The sequence below is a fragment of the Ricinus communis genome, chromosome 5 (assembly GCF_019578655.1).
Source record: "Ricinus communis isolate WT05 ecotype wild-type chromosome 5, ASM1957865v1, whole genome shotgun sequence".
NCBI classification, from domain to species: domain Eukaryota; kingdom Viridiplantae; phylum Streptophyta; class Magnoliopsida; order Malpighiales; family Euphorbiaceae; genus Ricinus; species Ricinus communis.
In genome coordinates, this window is record NC_063260.1 from 23,410,415 (window position 1) to 23,436,790 (window position 26,376).

General features: G+C 32.9%; 6 protein-coding genes across 6 annotated transcripts; 3 read left to right on the forward strand and 3 right to left on the reverse strand.

Annotated features, from left to right (window-relative positions):
• The first annotated feature begins 5,349 nt into the window (after positions 1-5,349).
• Positions 5,350-8,940, forward strand: LOC8288058 (protein NUCLEAR FUSION DEFECTIVE 4). Its single transcript, XM_002509456.4, has 3 exons — positions 5,350-5,979; positions 7,075-8,006; positions 8,107-8,940. Exons 1-3 carry the CDS (start codon positions 5,641-5,643, stop codon positions 8,606-8,608), a joined length of 1,773 nt encoding a protein of 590 aa, XP_002509502.2. The 5' UTR covers positions 5,350-5,640; the 3' UTR covers positions 8,609-8,940.
• A 177-nt stretch (positions 8,941-9,117) lies between these two features.
• Positions 9,118-11,721, reverse strand: LOC8271438 (peroxidase 55). The gene is made up of 3 exons (XM_002509457.4): positions 11,381-11,721; positions 9,953-10,144; positions 9,118-9,794 (listed from the first exon to the last, which is right to left on the reverse strand). Exons 1-3 carry the CDS (start codon positions 11,621-11,623, stop codon positions 9,219-9,221), a joined length of 1,011 nt encoding a protein of 336 aa, XP_002509503.2. The 5' UTR covers positions 11,624-11,721; the 3' UTR covers positions 9,118-9,218.
• Positions 11,722-13,623: 1,902 nt separating this feature from the next.
• LOC8271439 (zinc finger protein 511) lies at positions 13,624-16,322 on the forward strand. Its single transcript, XM_002509458.4, has 4 exons — positions 13,624-14,153; positions 14,245-14,309; positions 14,857-15,055; positions 15,550-16,322. The coding sequence occupies exons 1-4, from the start codon at positions 14,016-14,018 to the stop codon at positions 15,907-15,909; spliced, it is 762 nt and encodes a 253-aa protein (XP_002509504.2). The 5' UTR covers positions 13,624-14,015; the 3' UTR covers positions 15,910-16,322.
• Positions 16,323-16,527: 205 nt separating this feature from the next.
• On the forward strand, positions 16,528-17,909 carry LOC8271440 (protein transport protein Sec61 subunit gamma-1). The gene is made up of 3 exons (XM_002509459.4): positions 16,528-16,752; positions 16,870-16,991; positions 17,732-17,909. Exons 1-2 carry the CDS (start codon positions 16,659-16,661, stop codon positions 16,983-16,985), a joined length of 210 nt encoding a protein of 69 aa, XP_002509505.1. The 5' UTR covers positions 16,528-16,658; the 3' UTR covers positions 16,986-16,991; positions 17,732-17,909.
• A 676-nt stretch (positions 17,910-18,585) lies between these two features.
• Positions 18,586-20,311, reverse strand: LOC8271441 (50S ribosomal protein L27, chloroplastic). Its single transcript, XM_002509460.3, has 3 exons — positions 19,785-20,311; positions 19,032-19,133; positions 18,586-18,945 (listed from the first exon to the last, which is right to left on the reverse strand). The coding sequence occupies exons 1-3, from the start codon at positions 20,088-20,090 to the stop codon at positions 18,766-18,768; spliced, it is 588 nt and encodes a 195-aa protein (XP_002509506.1). The 5' UTR covers positions 20,091-20,311; the 3' UTR covers positions 18,586-18,765.
• Positions 20,312-21,824: 1,513 nt separating this feature from the next.
• Positions 21,825-25,051, reverse strand: LOC125368565 (DNA-directed RNA polymerase III subunit RPC6-like). The gene is made up of 2 exons (XM_048374805.1): positions 25,033-25,051; positions 21,825-22,654 (listed from the first exon to the last, which is right to left on the reverse strand). The coding sequence occupies exon 2, from the start codon at positions 22,650-22,652 to the stop codon at positions 21,942-21,944; it is 711 nt and encodes a 236-aa protein (XP_048230762.1). The 5' UTR covers positions 22,653-22,654; positions 25,033-25,051; the 3' UTR covers positions 21,825-21,941.
• Positions 25,052-26,376: the final 1,325 nt, after the last annotated feature.

The following is a 26,376-nucleotide window of genomic DNA, read 5'->3' on the forward strand; positions in this document are numbered from 1 at the left end:
ATATTATAAAAATATGAAGAAAAATGATTAAATTTTCATTAATATCAAATAAAATACTAAACTTAAAATATTTTTAAATCTTTGCAAATAAAATATAGATTATTCTTAATTAGGGAGCCTAGACAACAATTCTCCTTACAGATTATTGACAATTGGTCATCGAGTAGCTAGCCACGGATGGTACGAATAGAGAACCAACGTGCCACATTAAGTTTTTTGTTTTTCTTTTTAGAAGAAAATTAAGTTTTTCTTTACTGGTCAACGTATCAATTAAATTACATAGAGATCTTGAATTATAATTCCTCAGCTAATAATTGATATTTAAAGATATATTTATATATTGGTTGTTTATAAAATTACAATTTAAAAAATTTGAGAATGAGTGTCATATATATTGAAATTTATATTTGTGGGTTTGAACTCAAACATAATATATTAAAACTACTTCCAACTCATCGTAAATGTATTAAGAAAGTGTCTCAAAAAATGTATTAAAAAATATAACTATACAAAATATATGCTTGATCCATAATTCTTCTTTTCTTTGGCATCGGATAAGCAAAGCAAAACCAGCTCAGCAATTGAGACCTTTAGTTTTCTATAATTCGGGCTGATCCAGCACACAACAAGTCTAGAACTTGACATGACATTGGAAGTTTATCCTTATTTTGGAGGAAAAGAACAAATAAAATAATAAAATTTCTAAATTCAAATAAAAAGTGTCATAACAGAAGATTGATAAGTTGTTGGAGTAAAGATGGAGCAAAGAATTTTAAGCCATTAGTATTAGATGTTACTCTCTTTCGCTTTCTCACACGCACATATAGATATCCTTTTCTTTTTCTTATTGGCTAATTAAGTGGATTTTTAATTCGTTATTTTATACACACAAGAAGAAACCCAATAAAAACAGATAATAAATGGTGGGGTGAAGCTTCGGATTTCATTACAAATTGTAGCATCAAAATTTGGGCTTTATTAGGTTGGCGATTCGGTATTTATTAGATTGAATTATAATAGTAGATTCAGTAAAACTGATCATTTGGAAAGAGAGATCGTGGTCGACCATGAAACAGTAAAACTGATTAGAAAATATAATTTAAATTTTTTAAAAAGCTAAAATCATTAATTTATGATGCGAGTTAGCCTAAACGGATATCTTCATACTCGCACGAACTCACCTAAAGTTGAATAATGACCAATCTATCAAAAAATCGGTGACTCTAAGAAGATGTTTTGTTAAGGTATTAGCCATCCTGTTGAAGGAGTTAAGACTAATACTCTATTTCTTAAAGGATGTGGTTAGTCCAATTAATGATTCTCTCCTTACATAAAAGACTTATCTCCTATAAAAGAGGAGAAATAGTATTAACTAAAATACCATTTCTCAACCTACAAATACACGGTTATATAATAAAAAAAGGTATCTAACTACTATTCTACTAAACACTTGTAGCGTTTGCCATCATCAAATATTAATTTGATTGTCGGAATATTTTTTTTTAATATCATATTTGGAAAGAGTAATTTTTCAAATACCACATGTAGAAAATCTTAACTCGCTAATTCATCGTATAAAGCGGTATAAAGATTGGATAATTTTTTACTTGTATCAATTTATATTATTAAATAAGAGTAAATACAATTCATTTGCCACTTATATATAATGCAAGTAAAAGGGTTGCACTTAAAATTGTATGATCCCTCAATCAAAAGAACATTTTAGGTACAATAAGAGACCAAAAAAAAAAAAAAAAACTGGACACAATTAATAAAATGCACGTATGAGCATCTTGTTGAAGAAGAGCAAAGTTAGAGACGAGCATAAATAGCATTAAGAAGAGGACCCCATTACATGCATGCATGAGCAGCAATTTAATTAATTAACTGCTATTAGAACTAGATCTGTGTCCCATACCATCTTTTTGTCCATTTTCGTCACAATCAAAATACAAATCCACATATGCTGTGTATCTCCGTATATATTCATACCATTTTGGATAAGAAAGAATTCAAATGAGATGGTTGTCTTGTCTCTTAGTTGTAGAATGATTTTATCCGGCTGTTTGCGGCCGGAAAGGACGTTTCTTAATAGTGTTTCTAAGTTCCATAACGTACTGCGTAGCAGGGTAAATTGTCCTTTTCGTATTACAATTTTTTTTGGATAGGTATAAAAAGAAATGTGGTTTTAGCATTTAATAATATTTAGTATGTAATTTCTTTTAGATAAAAGTTTGTTGTAATTTTACTATTTGACAATTTTTAGTATGTAATTTTTATTGGAATAAAAAATATTTTATTATTAAAATACATCGATTAATAAAAATTTAGCTATTTGTACTCCAATCGGTCATTAATATTATTTTTTTGTATTTAATAATATAAATTTAGAGATTAACAACTCAAAATGTTATTGTTTGACTATTAAACCAATTTTATTATATCAATAACTAATTTTAAATAATTTTTTAAACTGCTATTTGATGGTAGAAAAATAAAATTAAAAATTATTAATTTCTAAACTCAAGTTATCAAATACGGACAATAAGACAATGATGACTAATCAAAGTAAAAATGATTAAATTATTACAAATTGAATTTTTTTTAATAATAAAAATATATTTTCTTATAAAATTTATAACTACCTGTCTCTCTTTGTTTTAAAAAAATTACATACTAAAAGGTATAAAATATTAAAACATAAATATTTTTCATACTTATTCACTTCGATGGTTGATTTAATCATGGGATGATATTTATTTGTTTTAAGCCACAGTCACAGCTCACAAACATATCAACTAATTTAAATAGTACCTATACAAATTTTGTTTATTTTTGTACTATAATTCTGTTATAAAGAGTCAATTGGATTTGTTTATAATTTATCACTTTTTTTCATAAATATATAATTAAAGCAATTAATTTGGAACACACAAACTAAATCTTAAAGTACATTTTCAAACTCGTGAAAAATAAATAAAATTAAAATAGTTACATAATTGAGTGCAAAAGTGTTTTTTTTCTCTTTTAATAAAAAATTTGTAGCCATTTCATGGCTTATTACAGAGAGAAATGGGATATAATCGTCGCATCAACGAAGTGAAGGGCAGAATTAGAGAGAAAAAGATGCAACTTAATCAGTTTGTTTGAACTAGGATTGTTCTTTTTGAAGAGTAGAAATTGATGTACCGGAAAAGGACCAGACGCTGTAGAGAACGTGGTCTCTTTTCTTATGTAACCCTCAACATATTTCACACGTGGTTTCTTACATTCATTTATGAAGACACGAATAAACTCATGAATCATTTGACGTCATAATATATCGCTAGCTGACAAAGAAATATCCCCTGTAGTCTTCTCCAACTAATATTTTCTACATTATATGGAAAAGAAAATCCTACTTTTATTGCTGATAGATTAAAAATATAAATTCTTATCTAAAACATTTTTATTAAAATTTATACAAAAAACTATAATTTCAAAATATAAAGTATAAAAATTAATTTTTATTGATTAATAAAAAATATTTTTAACAACTATTTATTAAACTAATAATTAAAACATACACTACAATTTGTGACGCACCAAATTTGAAAAAAAAAAATATCTTTTTTGAAATAGAGGAAAGAGTACCGTTTATGAATTTTAATAGAAAAAAATACTTTTTCTCTTTTTATTTTTAAGAAAAATATCACATTAAAATATAATTACCTTTTTTTCAAGGTCGACTCATATTTTACTTAAAAAAAGAAGAAGGAAGCTAATAGACAGATTGGACTAGCGAGGTAACAACAGAATATATATTTGTCAAAAGATTTTTAGTGTGCAGAACATGTGCTGTTTTATATTTTATTTTATTTTTTCTGGTTGAAATCATGGAATAGTTTGACAAGCAGAGTTGGTGATAAATGAGAAGAGGACAACCTTTCTTCAGCAGGGTCCAGAGCTATTAAAAATGAAAGGGAGAACATGTGCATATTTATTATGAGAAATGAAAGACATGTTTACAACAAAATGATTGTCTGTCATAATAAAATTTCAAGAAGTTGAAAACTCTACAATAGAATTTCCATAGTACAAGCAAAGATAGCATTATCTTTTTCGTTTCTTGGGCCAGTCAAAATTCCCACTCTTTTTCTTAATCTTCATATCTTTCAATAATTGATGTCTGAAGAAAGATGATTGTAATTTTGCTTTTCCCAGTTAATGTTGGCTTAACTCAAAAAAAGAAAGAAAGGAAAGAACCAAATGCATATTTGGTTATGCAATACATCTCAAAAGTAGGGAATACATATCTGTATGTTTAAGATAATTTTAGGTTTTCTTTCTGTTATGGCATTTTCCCTTCTTCTTTTACCCCCCTCTCCCCCTACCCCCCAAAATAAAAAAGATATATTTGGTTCTATTAGGCAGTCATGCTCATGTTAATCTTCTACTTATGTAGTTATATATTTCGGCATTTAGCTGGTCGAGAATCTTGAAGATAAAAATCCATGGACAATTTATAAAAATTGGAAAAAAAGTGCCAAAGACAAAGCATAAATCCAACTTGTGCTATTATATATACAAAAGAAGCCAATCTACTTATCTCATCCAAAATAAATGACCAACTTTACTCAAATATACAATTACTCCTGCTTGTATCACAACTAACAAAATTTAATCCTAAAGTGTTTCTACACTTTAATCTTTGTTTATGAGAAATATAATTATTATTTGATTATTACTTTAATCCTGATGTTATAATAATGCTAGTTCTACTTTAGATTTTTCTCACAAAAGAAAATACCTACTTATTCTCAAAGTAATTCTCACGTCGATATATTGGATTAACAGAAAACTAATATGCATTTGATATTAATTAATACACTCCGTGTGATTAGTGCTAATTCTGAATGAAGAGTATGTCAAGATAACTTCAAGGGTGTTTTAGAAACTCTGAAAAATCTCATCTTCTCCCTAAAATATGGCGATCAGCCGCATAGAGAGAAGCCATAGCCGAATCAAATGAGCTAATAATAGCCAACCCAGAGGATAGAAACAGTCAAAAATGTCAATTTACCTGTAAAGAGAAACCTAAACTGGATCATCTTCTGCCTGTTTTAGATAAAACAGACACTCGCTATTTATATTTTTACAGCATAATGCAACACTTCCCACTTACTTTTTTTTTTTTTTTTTGTTATGGCATAATTCAACGCTTCCATCTCCATCTTCTGTTTTTTGTTTTTATTTTTTCACTTTATCTTGTCGCGTCAGGCCAAGTGGCATTTCTGCAAATACATCCAACAGTGATGTGTCTTTATGTACATAGGGATAAAATACTGACCGATAAAACACAGTGCTTCATTTCATCATTATCACACAGTGTTTCATTTCACCATTAGCATCCTCTGTTTCTGAGCTTCTGTGTTATTCCTTCTTCTTGTATATTTATATAGAACCTACAATTAAGCTCATATCTTGATATATATATACATACACACATATATATATATATATATATATAAAACAAGCTGATCTTGGTTCTTCTGGGCTATCCTTTTTCTTTATTTGATCAAATTCAGGAAAATAAAGATTTAGAACAAGAACAAGAAACATTGACTCAAGAAGCTTCCTTTATCTGTTGTTGGTTCGGTGATGATGGGTAGATTACAAGAGAGACTTTATGCGTTTATTAATAATAGATGGCTGGTTTTTGTAGCTGCAATGTGGATACAGTCTTGTGCAGGAGTTGGGTATTTATTTGGTAGTATATCACCTGTTATAAAGAGTTCTTTGAATTATAATCAAAGGCAGCTTGCTAGTTTGGGTGTGGCTAAGGATCTTGGTGATAGTGTTGGGTTCTTAGCTGGCAGTTTATCTGAAATCTTGCCTTTATGGGGTGCTTTATTGGTTGGTGCTTTGCAGAATCTTGTTGGGTATGGCTGGGTTTGGCTTGTTGTTACTGGCAAAGCTCCAGTTTTGCCTTTGTGGGTTGTAAGTATTAATTAATCTTTTGATTCTTATCACTGTCTGTTGTTTTATATGATTTGAAATTGATGATTTAATTGGTCTAATTATTGAAAATTGATCTTTGCTGAAAATGGATACCTTGCACTCCAATTTTTCTTTCTTCTCATTTCTGTTACTGCAAAATTATGATTTCTAAAGGCTGAGTTCTTCATTGGGAATTTTTTTCATTTTATTCTACTATTTTATTGGAGTTTTCTTTGTGTTGCTTTGAGTCTCCTTCTATTTGGAGATGTTATCATCAATGAAGAAGATGCAAGTCCTTTATTTCCTTTTTGTTCACTCCTTACATTAACTTCAACATTATCCCTTTCTCTTCTTTTTTTCAATGTGATTTTGGCTGATTTACGCGATAATTAGGGTGGTAATCTGAAGTTGCTTACTGAGATTTCATTTATCTTGAATTGCAACCTTTTGTTTATTTAACTCTCACATAATTGCTGAATTGAAACAGTCAATTACATTCTTCAACAGTAGTTTGTTACCACGTTAGTTAGTTATTCCATTTCAGTTCAGATTGTACTTCTGAAAACAAATTGTTCCTTTGGCTCATATTTTGTCGCTATGCATGGACGAGTTCTAGTTTATGACTGATACGGCTCTTTTCTGTTAAAACCATATGATCTGCGTACTTCTGGGAAAATGTAGGCTTTCACGGAGTTTCTGTACAAGTTCCTTTGGTCGTATCATAAAAGACTACGCGTATGGTGTACATGGGAAATCTTTTTCCTGCCTCATAATGTACTTCTTTGTGCAATGGATTATTGAAAACTATTGAACTTCTGATACTGTAACAATGGAAGCAAAAAGGAGAGCTGCATCTTATTTGAACAATTAAATGACTTATTTGTACTGTAATATGGGAATTTTAATATCATCAGACTTAGTTTTTCCTTGATTGCTGATTTGACGTTATCTTGGCTGCCAAATTCACCTCCTGTATTCCTGTATACTGTTTCCACTATTTTTTTTTTTTCTTGGTTCAGGATATTTAGGAAAACCTTTTGTATCTTATATCCTGTCTTAGTTTAGAAAATGGTTTAACATAAGTTCATTATGCAGATGTGCATTCTTATATTCGTGGGGAACAATGGTGAAACTTACTTCAATACAGCTGCTCTGGTTTCTTGTGTGCAAAACTTTCCTAAAAGCCGGGGTCCTGTAGTTGGAATACTCAAAGGCTTTGCTGGCTTAAGTGGTGCAATTTTGACCCAAATATATACAATGATCCATTCCCCCAATCACGCATCTCTCATATTTATGGTTGCAGTAGGGCCAGCAATGGTAGTTGTCACTCTAATGTTCATTATAAGACCTGTGGGAGGTCACAGACAAGTTAGACCATCTGATGGCACCAGCTTTACATTTGTATACAGTGTATGCCTTCTATTGGCTGCCTATCTAATGGGGGTTATGCTGCTTGAAGACCTTGTTGATCTGAGCCACACTTTAATTATTGTTTTTACAGTGGTTTTATTTGTTCTCCTTTTGCTCCCTATTGTGATTCCTATTTGGTTGAGCTTTTTCCATGAACCTAGAGATCCGGCAGAAGAAACTCTTCTACCTGAGTCAGAGAAACAAGAGGCTGGAAAATCTGAACAAGATGGTCATGAGGTAATACTTAGTGAGGTGGAAGATGAGAAACCCAAGGAAGTAGACCTGCTTCCAGCATCAGAGAGGAAAAAACGAATTGCACAGTTGCAGACAAAACTATTCCAAGCAGCTGCAGAAGGAGCAGTAAGGATCAAAAGGAGAAGAGGTCCACACAGAGGCGAGGATTTCACCTTGATGCAGGCATTGATCAAGGCAGATTTTTGGCTTATTTTTGTCTCACTTTTATTAGGATCAGGATCTGGGTTGACCGTCATTGATAACCTTGGTCAAATGAGCCAGTCTCTAGGTTATGATAATACACATATATTTGTGTCCATGATCAGCATTTGGAACTTTCTTGGTCGTGTTGGTGGGGGTTATTTCTCTGAGATTATTGTGAGGTAAAAACGAATTTCGTTTTCTTGTAGATATTTGAATGTATCTAAATGTGAATTTTTTTATTGGAATATTGTTCTCATATATATATTTGATGATACTCAGGGACTATGCTTACCCAAGGCCAATTGCAATGGCTGTTGCCCAATTTGTTATGGCAATTGGGCATGTATTCTTTGCTTTTGACTGGCCTGGCACAATGTACATCGGGACTTTACTAATTGGCCTTGGCTATGGGGCTCATTGGGCAATTGTGCCTGCTGCTGCATCTGAGTTGTTTGGATTGAAAAAGTTCGGGGCTCTGTACAATTTCCTCACTCTAGCCAATCCTGCAGGTTCACTCGTCTTCTCTGGTCTAATTGCCAGTAGAATATACGACCGAGAAGCGGAAAGGCAAGCTCATGAGCACCATATGCGGACTGCAGGATCACTCTTTTCAGGCTTATTTGGTCCGGATGAGCCACTGAAGTGTGAAGGTGCTGTATGCTATTTCCTTACTTCCATGATTATGTCAGGATTTTGCATTATTGCAGTCATATTAAGCCTGATTCTTGTGCATCGGACAAAGATTGTCTATGCAAACCTCTACGGCAAATCTCGAACTTGACTCTTGGAAGAGAACTCGATCAAGCTTTGTACCTAGACTACTACATCCATTTTATGGTGGTGTTTGTATACTCCAAGCAAGCTTTTTGTGACTTCCTCATGTTTATGAGAACACACGTTGTATTGCTAGAAAGACAGCAGAAAAGGCCTACTCCAGAGCAGTTCTCCTATGAAGTCCCCAATCTTTTTCCATTTTTTTGTTATAATTATATTGTTTTTTTACCTGGATGCAACCATTTACCTTTGGGTGATCATTATGCTTTGGCATGTTCGAAGTGTTGTAGATTTTTCTCTTGTTCAATCAATTAATGATTCTCTTCATGATTTTCTTCATCGTTTTTCTTTCGGAGACAGTAATATAAATGATTACTGAATTTTGTACTTTTAGTTCCATTTTGCTCACAAAATTTTAATTTATTTTATATGATCCATTCAACTTCAATTTTGGTTACAATTTAATTAAATTCTCAATAAGAAATTAATACGTCTATTTTATATATGCAAGTAATATACTTGTAATAGACATCTATGCATTATCAGATTATTAATTAAATGATCCTGCAACCATAACTGAAATTTTACAAGTAGAACAAAGCAATAGATGAATTGCATCAAGAATCAATGTTGGTACAGTCCGTTCTTATTCGTCCTTGGTTACCAGTCTTGATTCCTACTCTACCAAGCTTTCTCATGGCTGTGACAAAAGCTCCATTAAATTCTCCTTCGCTATTTGCAAAATCAATGGCAGTAGACTTCGATGAAGGGTCAGTAAACAGCACCTGATCTGAAGTAAACAAACCCTTTCCGGCAACTAAATTTTGATAATACACATTGTCAAAGATTCGCGGTGTCGTTGGGTCCATGTCTACGGCTATAACAGGGTCTACATTTTGAGGACATGCATCCATCAGCTGCTTGGCATAGTTTGGATCCAGAGTAGGATCCACAGGGGATGCTGGAGAGAACGAATAAAGGCGATTCGCAAAGCGATTGCAATGAGAGAATCCCAATGTATGGGCTCCTGAAAGTGCAATCATGTCGATTTGGCTAAGGTTGTTTTTGCCAAACATGTCGTTAAGTTGCGAAAGCGTGAAGTCTGGTTCTGGTAAATTTCCTACCACAAGTGATGCTTGAGATACCAAGCTATCACGACGCCCCAATTCTACACTGAATGAAGGACCTCCAGCCTGAAAAACATTTAATAATTACCATGCATGACGATCAGTTAAGTTATTTTGGTGCTATTTAATTGTGCTCATACTAGCTAAAAGTAAAAGAAAAACAGTGCGGCGTGAATCTACATCAACTTTGTTAAGTTGTACAGAATTAATGGTAGGTTCCTTACCAGGACTACAACATCCCTGGCAGCAATGGCTATAATATCTGCACAAGAGACCACCTGTGGGCATTGTGCTTCTACTGCTTGCTTTGCTTTCGTTACGGTGTCAAATCCATCTCCTGCAAGGGAAAGATTATCCTCAGCATCTTTTTCCGCACCTCCATTTGGTGATGAAATCATAATCGAGGCATCACAACCCTATGATCAGGAACAGGCAAATAAGATTACTAGAAAACCGAATCTTATAATTACTTGTTTTCTTTCTTCTTATTTTTCTTCTCAAATTGCGAACGCAACTGTCCACAAATAATATGAATAAACAAGAGTATAATCAACCAACTACTCTGCCCATATAAGAAATAACTTCAGATATTGAAACATTTACTACTGTCAGAATTTAATTTTGAAATTAATCTACTGTGGCGTCTGGTGAGTTTGAGTTTTATTATGACATTCTCTGGCAGTAAAGTTAAAAATAGTTTTTGAAATTGCTAGGTGCCCCCGATGAAAAGTTAAATCAGTTCTTTCATAAGTAGAACAAAAGAATTTGACTTCAAAATTAACATTTTAGATTAATCGAGTAATTAGACACGCAATGGTAATTCAATTAAAAATCATCGGAAAGAAAAGAAAATAAAATGATGGACAAGTAATCTACGTCAGGTAGAGGTGCAGGTTCAGCCCTTCTGATCAATTTCCTATTACAATAACAATCCAAGCAAATAGGTTGCAGAGAAGACAGCAAATTGTAACAAACGACCCAAAAAGGACCATGTGTCTGCGGCCACGGGGAATAGAGGGCTGAGACAATAAAGGCGTGGACCAGTTTTAATTGTTTCCACAATACATATGGATAACTTGTAGTAAGAGGAAATAAAAGTGTCAGGCCTCTTGAAAGGGTCATACTCGACGTATGATCAAATAAATATATATATAAAAAGAAAGGGAAAGTTTCTGCCTTAATTTACTTTTTTAAATAATTAACGATGCTTAGATCAACTTTATATACATTTTTACTCAGCCACTAATTTGTTCGAGTCTAAAAATACACCCCCACGTTAATTTATATATTCATAATTTACCTCCGAAAGTATTGATCCAAAACGGTAAAATTGAAAACAAATTCAGCTAGCGCACTAATTAATCTTTCATCGTTTTTGGAGTCTGTATAACAAGTCACCCAGCCAAATGGAGCATCTATGTCAAACATATGCTAATTGAGTAACATGGTCATCATTCTTATTTGATATAAGAACTCCAGAAGAAAATGGATTTTTCTGAGGAACGAACATAATCGTTACTTTATCTACAGTAAATAAATCATCACTGGATTATAGAAACATGCAAATTCATCATGCGTGAACAAAACCAGCAAATGAACGAGGAAAAGATAAACTTAAATTGGTATATAAAATGAATATTGTTGATCATTACCGTGACAAAACAATCATGGAAAAATAGACGAAGAGTGGCTGGGATTGTAGTGAAGGTCTGCCTGAACTTTGTGGACACTACCTGCTTCACTATAGCTTCCACATTCGGACAGTTAGAGCTGTAGAAATTCTCTGTTAGTTGCCCCTCTCCTCTACCTATCATCGAAGAAACTATTATCATTATCATTATCATTTTCATCATCAGCAAATCTCTCCTTGCCTCCATTCCTTTTACCTGCATCATTAAGCTTAACCAACCTCTCTCTATATCTCTCTCCTTTTGGACTATGACCTCTTATTTATATAACCAGAGTATATTATTTAATTATTTTAATAAAGGAGAAGAACTAGTCCAAATTAATAATCCTCAGTAGCCCACATGAAAATACTAGCTAGAATGGGTTTACTTGAAAACTATATATTTGAAAGCCAATAGGGTCATCTAGACCAGCAGTGTGATATATGATTCGTTCCAAGTAATCCACGTATTGAGTAAATCTTTGTTTTAAGCCTACAAGTCAAATGAAGACCTTTTGCTTCTTGGTATTGTAAAAACTGAAAAGCTTGGGTCTTTTATCTTTTTATTGAATTGGTAGCTGTTATTTGTTGTAAATTAGGTATGCTTACTAGATGGGATTAGGACTTGAAATCGGACCATGACCTTCCCTTGTGAGTTTGAAATGACAATGACACAATAACAAATCTGTTATTTTAATATTGAATGTTCACATAAGAAATTATATAAGCTGTGGTTTATACTTGAAGTAATGTGTTTAGCTTTCTTATGTAAATTTACCTGGCTAGTGCACCTCAACAGTTTGTTGTTTGACACAGAGTATTCAGAAAAGTCAAAGCTTTCCAAGATGTTAATGCCCGTTGGTGGAAGAAGGTGCATCAGACATTAGATAATGGATTATTGGGAACATTTGTTCTCATGGACTATGATCATGATTTATATTAGCATAATAATTAATTAAGCAAGTAAAAATAATAAGAATCAGTTGGAATGATAATTGGATTTACTTTCCTCAATCAATCATTTGGCAAGTGTACCTCTTCTTGATTTATTTATAAACTTAATTTTGAAAATGAGTTATTTCCATTTAATAATTAACTGAGTTTTTTTATATATACATCTAAAATTTCCCAAGTGATGTATGTATTAAAATCCTTCAATATTGGCATAGGAATTTATGCTGTAGGAGCGAGTATTAATTCATAAAAAAAGACCTAGATTAATCAATTGGGCTTAAACTATTCCTTATGGCCAAGTCATACCGTCTTTTTAGATAAAGATACATTTATAAATAGATTAATGCCCTTTTGTCCTTTTTTTTTTTTTTTAACTATAAGTATTAACATGTCTCTAAAATTGGATGTTGTATAAAGATTATTTCTGAAAACATACATAGTTGACAGAAATTAGGTAATTATTTATTTGAAATTGTTAGCTTTAAGCATGAAGCATGATCCCATTAGTTTCATTATTCAATTTTATTTTTTTAACAATCATATCCAATTCACTCAACCATTAGTATTCAAATCACTCATAGTTAATTTAATCAAGTCACATCAAAGTCATGGCTAATCAGCCTTTAGGCCCATCTAATTCATTCCCTCTTTTTAGAAATCGTCAAAAAAAGTAACTACTATATGATTTTGAGAAATGGCAATAACGTGTAAATTAATTTTCCTTTTTTTTTTTGTTTTCTTTAGCGAATGACAGTAACGTGTTTAAGCAAGCAAGATATTGTCCTCGCACGTGTTATTGTATGCAAGAACATGGTCTTTCATCAAAACTAATTAGAGTCCTCTTATTACAGAAGATGGAAGTAAAAAAATGCGTTGACCATATATCGATACGTTTTACTGTTATACAATTATATTGTAAGATTATTTCAAAGTTTCCCAGAGGTTGCCACGAGCTCTTGAATGCTCGTCAATCAGTTATTGGTTAGGGATGAAATAGGTGTTGTGTTATTTCTTTGTCCCTCTGTTCTTTCTTTTTCTTTTGCTGTTAGCCTCCTTTGTATCAAAAGAAATTCTCCAAGCACCAAAAGAATTGCTATAATCTTTTAGTTTTTTAAGAGGTCGCATGTGACTTCAGCTCATGACATTCAATATAAGGTGTGGGTTCTTTTCAATTAAACGTTTAATTTCTCAAAGCAAATTGTATATAGTATACACATTCCCTAGGTCACTGATCATTATCATTCATGAATATACTGTTAAAAGGAAAAATAATAATATGTGTTAAAATCGTTAAAACAATTAATTTCATTTTGTAAAAAAAAAAAAAAAAAAAAAAGTGTTGATCTGTAAAATGGACAAGCTTAACATCATGTCTAAGTTTTCATTCTGTAAATGTTTTCTTTTCCCAGTTTGCAAGAACGAAACAAAAACATCATGTCTAAGTTTAGAGCCCAAAATATTCATAAGGCCAATTATAATGGACTCAAAATGGGCTCGAAACCTCCAGAATTAGACTTCCCCATAAATTGGGGAAAGAGACACGGAAAAAAGAAAAAGAAATATACAAACTGTCTCAGTCTCTCAACGGTCCATTTCAATTTTGATTTTGAAATCAGAAAACAAAAAAAAGAAAAATCTGTTGTACAGTAGCAGAACGATCACTGATGGCCATGGTGGTAGATGTAGATACAAAAGGAGGAGAATTAGGGTTTCCGTACTGGACACCAATTCGTCGACGTTTTGGCCCTGAATCTCCTTTCTTTGCTTATGGCAACATCGAAAGAGAGCTTCTTGCCAAACAGGTTTTATATCTTTGTTTGGAAATTAAGAATGAGTGTAAATTAGATTTTGTTTTTATGCATTTTTTATTTTTTTGAAATTTGATAATTCCAGATTGCATTGGATTTAACTGAAGATGAGAAACCTCAATTGCAGAATTTGATAGATGAGGATGATAGGTATGCGTTGGTTTTGATTAAATTTCTCATTTTCAATTTTTCCTGTTTAGTATGTATGTATATTGACTATTCAGCTGGTATCTGATATTGTTAATATACTTGTTGAATCATGAAGGGCTAGTGTATGTATATGTACTTAATTCCTTATTATGAATCATTTGAAGAGGAAGTGCAATTATGGCTTTGCTTGGAACACATCATGTGCAAGAGTTCAATTGCATTGAGTAATCATGTCATTATTTTGGTATGATTTAACTTCTTTCTGAATGCCTTGTTTTTTAATAGTTGGAAAAATTTGAATTCTAGCAACTATGGTGTCTTTAAACATGAGAATGCTCTTATTTGTTTGGCCAAAATACATGGTTTTGACAACTTGGCGACTTGATTCTGCTTGAGAGAAAAGATCAGCATTTCAAGTTTTGTACTTCTGGAAATGAGAATAAGCAATTTCAGGGTTTTACAATTAATGGTTCATATACCTACTTGTAGATTTATTCCTCATTTTCTACTAATCATGCTTGACCTCAAAAAACCATTGTTTGAGCAGGGAGGTTTCCTGTCCCATTGTTGGATGCGGCGCACACTTGACATCTTTGGAAGATTTTGAAGATCACTACAATGCGCGACACACTGCATCCTGTTCAGTCTGCTCTAGAGTGTACCCAACTTCGCGATTGTTGGGCATACATGTATCTGAAGCACATGATTCATTTTTCCAGGCTAAAGTTGCACGTGGTTACCCCATGGTATATCTTTTGTTAGATAGTTATTTTGTATTCTCTTTTTTAGTTGATCTCTTAAATTTCTTATGCTTCATTTAATTTTAGTTGAGCATTTATGCAGTTAATTACTTTTAACAAGTTGTCAATGCTTCTATTCATGATTCCTTATTTCCTGGCGATTATTTACATTTGCTGCTCACTTATAATGATTTGATTATCAACAATACCTATACCGCTCCATGATGAACTATAAGAATCGCTTAAAAATGGAAAACAGAAAATAAATGTGGGAATAGAAGTGGAGTACAATTACACTCTAGGGATGGATGGAACAATTGTTTATGGAAGCCAATGTCTTTCTTTTCCTTTTTGTGGACTTTAATTGTCTCGCTCTCTTATATCCAAGCTTGTGTCTAGAGCCGACTAGCAATTGTAAAACTTCTGTATTTGTGCATGTTTATGCTTCTTATCAAAGCTATGTTGTTCAATGCTGATATTGTTGTGTGCTTGTGTGACAGTATGAATGCCTGGTGGAGGGATGTGGTCTTAAATTGATTAACTACAAGAGTAGGCAACAGCACTTGGTGGACAAGCATAAATTCCCCAGTGCATTTGAATTCTTTAAGAAAGCCCATCCATCCAAGAAAGCAAGACAGAAGCACAAGCATCAAAGAGTGATCCCAAAGGAGGAGGCTCCGAGCAAAATGGAAGTAGAAGGTGAAACCATCGATGGCCTCGTTTCAGCAGTCTCTAGACTAAGTACTTCAGATTCATCTCCTTCATCTATTAGCTTTGGTCGCCGCCACAATCGTGGGCTCACATTTGTCCCTCGAGCTGTTCAGCAAGGAAACAGCAAACAAACTGGAACAAGGAGATAGCCGCCTCATATGTAAATAACTTGCCTGCTTCCACCAACAACATCAATGGGTTCTCTTAAGTAACTAAGAATCTGATTACAACAGAGATGTAGGAGATGTCTAAAATTTCACTTGCATGATTGCGCGAAGTCAATCGATGGGGACAAGTCAGCTGACTGCTAAATTTATTTATTTATTTTTTAAAACAGGAAGTTTTCTGCTTGTTGTTTGCGGTAGTAGCATTACTTCATCCAGGCATTCGTGATATTTGTTCCGCAGAATGATATTTCACTTGTGGAGTTGAAATGAATATGGAAAGTTTGCTTCGAGGAAAAGCAGCAATTGGTGGTTAAACAAACATCAATGTTATAAAATTGATTTGATTCTTGTGCAGCAAACCGAGACACAAACAAGATAATTTTCTCTTCTTTTTATTTCCTTCTTTTGTAATGCAAAAGAGAGAGGCATTTGATTTGTTACATAACAGACAAGTCTTTGGTCTTTCACTTGAAATATGTATGATTCCCCTTTTTTTCATTATTAATTGGACAAGACTATCCCTCCACTAAACGCACCGTTCTCAATACAAAGACCAATTTGTCCAGTTAACTGAACAAGTAGCAGGGGCATTTCTGGTCAAAATCTTAGAAAAACTCGATGTATATAAAAATGGTAGTTTTCAATCTCCGTTCTTCTTCAATCTGTTAAATAACATAAATCTCATCGCCAACCTCTCAGATCTCAAATTCTAAATCTAATTATCAAAAAGGATGGACGCAATTGATTCAGTATTGGATCCATTGCGAGACTTTTCCAAGGACAGCGTCCGCCTCGTCAAGCGTTGTCACAAGCCCGATCGCAAAGGTTTCCTTCTTATTATTGTCATCATAATTTCCTCCTTCTGATCGTTGTGGATTTTGATTCAAACACATATGTTCTTGCAATTTTTGATGTTTGGATTTTGTGATTGTGTTGTTGTAGAGTTCACGAAGGTGGCTTTCCGTACAGCGATAGGATTTGTAGTGATGGGATTCGTTGGTTTCTTTGTCAAATTGATATTCATTCCTATTAACAATATCATTGTTGGGTCTGTTTAGCTTAAGGTAATTGTAAGTTGTTATTATTATTATCTTATATTTACACGCTTTATTTATCGTTGTACTCTTTGTTTATATGATGGTTAAAGTGATTAATTTACTACATTAGGAATTTAAACTTTATTTAGCTCTTTTTTTTTCTTTTGTTGTTTCATTTACATAATCTACCTAAACCTACAGGAAGATTTAATCATGGAACGTGAGGTTCCAATCATTAGGAATTTAACTTTTATCTAGAAAGTTATTGATTGTGTATAATTTACATAGACAAATTTGAGCAAATAGAGATTTACCTTTTCTTTAATTTTGAATGTGTGCTTGTCGAGAGATGGTTGCTACATGAACCGGATCTCAATAAAGTAGGTAATTAGTATCTAATGAGCCTATTGAGCAACTTAAAAATATGGTCTATATAAGCTTGCCCCCTGCCCACCCAAGAACTTTGTTAACCAAAGAGCGGCTGTGTGGATCTAAGTTGGTCTTAAGTTGAAGATAGAGTTGCTTCTTGCTCTTGCTTTTGTGTTTTCACATCCAAATAAGAGAACATAAAAATCGTGCGGTTATAGATAATGGCTGCACTACATCATATTCACATACCTTTACTAGGGGAAAGTTTTTTAGGGAGTTTGGTTCATACAAAGGTTAACCTCATCTTCTTGATATACTGTGTTGTTGGAAGCAAGCCTTAATATAATTTTTATGTTTGTGCTGGATTGGGATGTCTAATGTTTATGTTAATGTTGCAGGTCAACTTGGATTTGCTACAATGGAAAATGGTTGTTCATTAGCTTGATTACAATATCCAGAGAAAACCTAGTGTAGTGAAAAGGAACATTGTTAGTATTTACAAACTTTACATTGCTTTGGTTGTTTAGATGTGCTAGACTATAAGGTTAACAGATATGATATGCAAATTTCTGGTCATTTGCACCTGGTGATCTGATCTTGGTTTCCCCTTTTCTTTATTCTGGTGGTATGTTTGGAGTTATCCCTCAAACATGTCAATCAGGTTCTTTTATAGTTCACTTCAAAGTGAAGGAACTCAAAAGGAGTTTTTTTTTTTTTTTTTTTTTTTTTCCATTTTTTTCATTAGCTCCTGATAATCTAAAGTATCAAGGAAAAGATGTACTTCGTAATATATGATGTTTCTGAAGTGTGAAGTATAATTAATATCTGCTGATTAACTTTTCTTCCTGGCTCTGGTTGGATTCCCTAAGTTTTGGACTCCCTGCACAATTTATGTTAATGAGGCATAATTCGCTACCCAAATCCTCCATTTACATTTCCTGTTCCTAGTTTGCCTGCAATTTAGATGCTGTAGGGAGCAAATATGGACATCAGGCTCAATAAGCTCATTTGCTGACATGCACAAGTCGCTATAAGCTCTTGCTTAGAAAGCTATAGATTTTGGGGTACAATGACCAAGCTTGCTACAGCTTCTTGTCGATTAATTCCAACATAATTATCAAGACTTGTTTCATACCATTTACAGTTGTACCTAGCAAATTACAGTAACTGTGTTTTCATTCTAATGATACGGATGCTAAAGCAGCATATAGTATCATATGCACTAAATTCAAACCACAGACTGAACTCGCTGTAGCAAAATGGAGATTGTATTGAAGTAGACAAGAAGAAACTAGAATTTGCATATTTAGTACAGCAACTATGAACACATCTAAAGAGCATTAATAAAATAGAAGCCACTGAAGTAAACAATATTTTCATGGGTTTGCCAGTTAAGGAAAAAGACAATCCAAAATTGGAGTCCCTTTCGGAATCAACAGTCAGGGTTGTCATCTGTAGCATCAACGTTGGAAGCAAGTACCAGCTGAGGCTCGGCAATAAGGCCTTCCTTTCTAGCCTTCTTACGTTCACGCTGCAGCCTAAAGTACTCTCTCTTTCTTGCTCGATAGCTGTTAGGATTCTCAGGCTGAACTTCCCGTGGATAAACACTCACCTGCAGTCAAAATTCAATGAAATGTGTCATTGGAATACGCAGCATTAAGAATCGCACTGTGAGGTTCAGAAATTCACAAGTCAAACCTTCTTCCTGTCAGGTCCAAACTTCTCAAATTTTACAAGTCCATCAATCAACGAGAAAATGGTGTGATCCTTGCCAAGCCCCACATTTTTCCCGGGATGAAACTGAGAATATTGTCAAGACAACCAAGGTCATACAATTCTTTTCATTTAAGAAAACATGCAGAGTTTTCATGAAGCGACATAAACATGCAATAACCTTGCATTTTGCATCCATGCATTTGAATATGAAATACTAACTTTTGAATATTAGAATTTCAAATTACATATAGATATGTGTGGTTTCAAATCGTCATTAACTAGGCGTTCAACCTTACTATGGATTTGTCTCAAATGATCGTTAATACAGTTCCATGTGGTTCCCAAACAAAGTAATTGTTAACAAATCCAAATGAATGATTCAAATCTTGATGTCCAGATGTAGCATAATGCATATGGATGAAGTTAAAGTGGAATGAGAATAGAAGCAGTGTATATATGATGTTGAGGAGCAGTGTTTTGATATCAAATTCAACAACAGAAGAAAACCTTATACCAATTAGGTATGCGAACACCATGTCCTCATTCAATATTCGGCTACTCAAAGATTAGCTACCTCTTTTGAACTTTCAGACCCAACAAACAACGAACTTCGACATCATTCAATTGGCCTTTCAGTTGGCAGACAGTTAAATCTCACAATCACATTGATCAAAAACTCCTTTTACTACTGAAATCACACCTATAAATTTAAAATTGCAAAATTGTTGATTTTACCTTGGTGCCACGCTGGCGGACGATAATAGCGCCGGGTTTGGCAGCTTGATTGCCGAAAATCTTGACGCCAAGACGTTGGCCGGGAGAATCACGGCCGTTCTTTGTACTACCAGCTCCTTTCTTGTGAGCCATTTCAATTGTTAATGGAAACGGAGCCTTTAACGGCAACGAAACGCAGTTTCTTGAAAGCGAAAGATTCAATGTTGTATCGCCTTTGAAAAAAGAAGAGCTTGAAGATAAAGAGAGACCTTTGAATGTGCCTATTAGATTGAAGCTAATAGCACCTGCAGTAGCTATTGCTGCCATCCTTTCTCTTTTTTTCAATTACCTGAAGATTGGAAAAGCAAAAACAGAAAGAAAAAACAAAATTAATTATATTTTCTTTTAAATTTACGAAACTGAGAACCGTTGAAGGATTGCAGAGCTTGCAGTGAGAGAGGAAGAAAGTAAGGTTCCAAAGGAAGGAGAAGAAAATGGGAATTGATAAGAGCTTTTATCTTTCGACTGAGTATGCACGTGCCACGTTAATGCACGTGAGAGTGCTCCATGTAGCAGGAGCAAGGGGAATAGGATAGGTTTTTGTTGATTTCTAAGTAAAAGATAATAATTAATTATTTTGGTTAGATAGTAAAGTTAATTTATATTGAGAATAGAATTTTATTTTAATTTAAAAAATAAGTTAAATTCTAAATGAATTTCAGATTTAATAATAATTTATAATTTAATTATAATGTTAATTTAATTTTTTAATTAATAGAAAGATAATAGTTAATTTTATTAAAATTTAAAATATTTTTATATAAGAAAAAAAAAGAAAAACACAGATGGACTCGTGCATTAAGGCGAACCTCACAAGATAGTAGGACTGAGCACGGATCGGTCAAATTCGGTTATCTATAAATCACCAGTACCATACCAAATCTCGGTTATTTTAAAATTAAAGGTACCAGTACCGTACCAAACATAAAAGGATCCAATACCGTATTGTACCAATTTTACGGTTAAATACAGTTCGGTTCGGTGCTATTTTCGGCTCTAAAAAATTTAAAAAACACAACTTTAATATCATTTTTAATCAAATACATTTAGAAAAAATATGATTACCAATCTAAAAAAAGTAGCATGAAAATCTGAATTAGAATTACAATCACATTCTTGAACAACCTGTGTTGCAATTCAGTCACTTGCAAATATAATAATTCATTCAATATTCAAATACAAACCATTAAAATATATATTACTGCTAGCATAAAAATATTTTGCAGATAACAATTATTAAAATAAATAAAACTACAGACTTTATGTAGCACTAAAATACAAGTCCAAAATTAGCAAAAAAATATTATTATCGCCTTACTGTGAAAGTAACTTGATTAATATTTAACATGTGAGTATTAAAAAAATTCAAACTCAAATCTCTTTATTTAGCATCCATAAAAATCAGTAAAACTTTATCACCGTATAATAAATGTTAAGAATTCTCGTACACCTTAGATTAAAAAATAAAAATAAATAATATATATGTAAAAACAAAAAAAAAAAAAAAAATCACCTGCTTTTCCATTAAAATTTACTAACAATGGTACTCTGATCATATGACCCAGTTCATGTTCGTCTTACTACTCTCTATTTCTAGCGTCCAGTCTGGAATAGCACAAAACAATACAGCTTTTTTAACTCTCCTGATTACTCAAAAGTGGCATTCGTGCCGGTCGATCCAAAGAAGATAATCAGTGATGTGTTTTATCATCCGTTAATCAGTCCAATAAGTACTGTCAAAGGAAATGTTTAATTCACATTAGAGGGGCTGTAATCAAATACTTTCTTTAAGAGCTTCTTCTAATCCTGATGATGCAAAACTGAGAAATATGTTAATAATACAATTAGGCAGAGATGCTTACGCTTTGCAATAGAACGATTATCTTAACTCCAAAAATAAAATTATGACCTGGTTGACATCCTTCAGATTTATCTTTATACAGCAACACTTACCCCTCTGCATCGAAACACAGTATTGCAACAAAAAAAGTTCATTGCATCTGTTGCAAACTTATGATAAGGCATATTCGCATTGCAATTGGTATCCAAAGATGAAATTTTGGGGGCATCAGATAATGCAAAACAAAGCAATAATATCTGCAGCTGAACACAATGGAGTCAAAAATCCAACCACTTGCTATAGTAGACACAAGTTTGTGGAGAGATAATACCATCAGGTGTACATTGACTTATACGCGGACAAACTCCACATGGAATGGAAGCCATTGCCCCAATTCTTGGCTCTCCTCCAGTGCTTCCCTTACCAACGCATTTATAACAAACTTTTCCAATTGGAATAAAACTAAACTCTCCCATTCCATTACTCTTAACTTCTATGAGTGCATTATCTAAAACCAATGCCTTCACAATCTCTTCAATTTGCTCTTTTGTTAATTCAGTATTAAAGATTCCGCTCCTTTTGATCGAGTCGGTAATTCCTTCCAATGTAGCAACTTTCAGCTTAAGTACTTGCTTGGTGCAGACCTCTTTCAAGAGCTTTATGAACTCCGTATCGAGGTTCCCTTCAACATACCATGCCCCTCCAGTTATTTCCTTTGATGGTTCAAATTCTGTTGCCATGTAATGTTTCCTCCCCTTGTTTTGAATGTTTACCACCTCTTTTATCAAATTCTTGGCCTGAAGTACCTTTAGGGATTTATTTACCACATTGTCAGGAAGGTTGGTTTCCCGTTTCATGTCTCGTGTCCAAATTCCCATATCTTGTTTGCTCCATATCACATTATAGAGGGTGCGTTCATGTTCCGTCACAGATTGAGCTGGAGAACTTGATTCTGGCTGTTTCCGTTTTAGTGCCTGTGATCGGTTCATTCCTATTCAAAGGAATGGAAAAATAAGTATATCATACATGGGGTACATCAAGTAAGCAATTTGAAGGTACTTCTTCTGCAAGGAACTATACATTGAAAGTTCCAGCATATGCATCAAAAAGCCATACAAGCCTTCCTTTTCTTTTTCTTTTTTTGATCAAGCAAAAAGTCATGCAAGCCTAGTAGCTCTATTTGGCTGCTGAGAAATCGTAAATAAAATTGAGCAACAAGAAGAAATAAAACTCTCAATCTTTACACTTATGGTCATATCTTCAACAAGAGAAAATAAAAAATCTGCATCAACTATATCTACTACCCTTGCAATCAAGCTGAATTCACATCTTATAAAACACTTTAGGCATAGAAGTCGTTAATCTATTTTCTTTAATTATCCAACTGTCCTCAATCTTATTATTGTTGAAGGAGATTTCGATGCAAACTATAACATTCAATTTTATGTTAAACTCTCAAAACAGATTGTCAAACGAAATCTCTCCAAAGCTTTAAGGAAATGACTTTTGATTCAATAACAACACCCTTATTTTTGTTTTCTATGCACTCCAAATCTAACTGCAATTGCAACAAGCAATTCAGTTGTCATTATATAAGTTTTTCTAGCTAGTGAAAGCTTTATTTTCTTCGTAAAAGTGGCAATACATAGAGAAAGATATTTCCTTGCTTTTAATTTAACAAAGATTAAACAAAGAAATAATTTTCATTTTTTCTTTTAGGCAAACAATCAAACGCCTTATGCTAAAGAAACCAACAAAATGGAGTCCATTTATATCATACAAGATATCGAAAAGGTTAAAAGAATCTTACTTGATGGAGAATGAGACGTCAAGTGTTCACTAAAACCTAAGTTTTTTAATGTTCAGGCTCGGCTCGTGAAAAATTGACTGAGCTCGAGCTCGGCTCATAATTAGCTGCATAATATATATAAATGAATTGCACTCAAGCTCGACTTGTTATTACCTCAATATTTTATATAAACGAGCTAATTTCGGGCTCGACTCATATACAAGCTCGAATTCACAAAATAAATAAATTATTTTATTCACAAAATAAAATATGTAAATAACTTCCCAAACCTAAATAATTAAACCAAGTTCTTGACAAAAAAAAAAAGAATTTAGCAAACTCCATAGTAGCAAATAAGAAAACAAAATTACCAATAGCAAATTAGAATACAATAAAGAAAACTCCAACAACAACATGTCATAACACAAGTGATATAAGGCAGCTTGGAATAATCTGAATCCTGCAAAAATAATGAACGATTTAATACCTCTTGGATATTATAATCACTTGTTGAATCCTTCTGAGAAAGGAATACAAAATCACTTGTCTTAATCAAATTTGCAATGTGTAAAAACATCAAACTTTGGCCTGAAACAATAAAAAAAAGAAAGAAAAAAGAAAAAGAGAAACAAACAAGAAAAGAACGACATAAACACTAGTAGAAGTTAGAATCATTTGCGGGTGGAAAATTTTCGAACCAAATGTTTCATAGATGATAATATTGGTCGACTTGAATTATTTTAATGCAATACTTTTCTATTATAAATTATAAATTATTATTAAATCTGAAATTCATTTAGAATTAAACTTATTTTTTAAATTAAAATAAAATTCTATTCTCAATATAAATTAACTTTACTATCTAACCAAAATAATTAATTATTATCTTTTACTTAGAAATCAACAAAAACCTATCCTATTCCCCCTGCTCCTGCTACATGGAGCACTCTCACGTGCATTAACGTGGCACGTGCATACTCAGTCGAAAGATAATAGTTAATTTTACAAAATTCAAAGATAATATAATAAAGATTATATAAGAATTAATTTATATATTAGACTAAACTTTAGCTTAATCTTATTTTATTTGGCTTAACTACTAAAAAAATCCTATATTTTGCATTTGTTATCAATTTTAGTATGTAGTTCTAATTTTGTTTTTAAAATTTTAATGCCATACTTCAATATTGATTTCACTTTTAACCTTTAGTAAAATTATTTATTAAATTTTTTGATCTGGCATAAACTCCGGTAATAATAAAAAAGAGTTGAATCAAAATTAAAGTTAGTTAACCTCTTTCATTACTAAAATATTATCATTTAAGCATATTAAATTATTATTATTTTTAATTTTAGAGTTTTATTAATTTAATATAATTAAATCATAACATTTTAATACAGCAAAAGTAGTGACTCAGTTTTTTTTAGCAAACTCCATACTAGCAAATTAGAAAACAAAATTACCAATAGCAAATTAGAATACAATAAAGAAAACTCCAATAACAACATGTCATAACACAAGTGATATAAGGAAGCTTGGAATAATCTGAATCCTACAAAAATAATGAACGATTTAATACCTCTTGGATATTATAATCACTTGTTGAATCCTTCACCTGGAGAAAGGAATACAAAATCACTTGCCTTAATCAAATTTATAATATGTAAAAACATCAAACTTTGGCCTGAAACAATAAAGAAAAGAAAGAAAAAGAAAAAAAAAACAAACAAGAAAAGAACGACATAAACACTAGTAGAAGTTAGAATCATTTGCGGGTGGAAAATTTTCGAACCAAATATTTCATAGATGATAATATTGGTCGACTTGAATTATTTCAATGCAATACTTTTCTAGCTAATGGAAACATAGTGTCTGAAACCCAAAAAGTTCTTTGAGTAAATTGCGCACAGCGTTTAACATAGAAGTTCACCTCTTTTCTTTTTTTTCTTTTAATACTCGGAAGCTAGATTTATAACTTGAAGGCCATTAAACTAAGAAGATATCAGTTTTAAACTACAAACAGTTCAATAATGCAGTTCAATAATGCAACGGGAACAGCAATAAAAATGGCAGCACTAAGACAATATTTCATCGTTAAAATAGTAAAACAGTATACCAACCATACAGTATTTCATCGTTAAAAATGGCAGCAATAATACCTGATGGGAACAGCAACAACGATGGGCGACGGAAAGCGACGAGAACAACGGCAATGATGGGCGACGGGAATAGCGACAACGATGGGCGATGGGAAGCAATGGGAACAACAACAACAATGGGCGACAGGAAGCAAAGGGAACAACAGATGGGCGACGGGAATGGCAGCAATGATGGGCGATTGGGAACGGCAGCAATGAAAAAACCCTAACTTTGTTATGTTTTGACAATTTTTTTTATCAAGTTTTGTTTCATCCTTTTCAAAAAAAATTAAACTGTAAATATAATTTAATATATTTTTTTATATTTTAATTAAATCACCTTGTCGACGCCAACACAGCCGTGTTTATTCCTGTGTTCCCAACACGGGCTGGTGTTTATGCCCGTGTTACTCTCTGTGGCCGTGCTCCCTAAAAGCTTCTTTTTCTTTGATGTTTGATACATCCAACACGGCCGTGTTGGTGGCCGGTGTTGAAATCAACACGGCCATGTTCAGCTTCCTCATGCCCATACTTAGCTCATTTCGGCAGCTTTGACGTCCAATTATACTCTAATTTTTTCCTTTATCATTATTTGACTTCTTTTGGACCTAATGTACACAAACAGATGCATAGGGTGAGTGTTGGGACCAATTCACATCCAAATATCCGTAGAATCAATCTTAAAAACTCCATTTAGATGTGTGTATTTTACGCACATCAAATAACCTCACACTTAGCTCATTGCTTGTCCTCAAGCAATCAAAAGTAAAATAAGGAAAAATAAC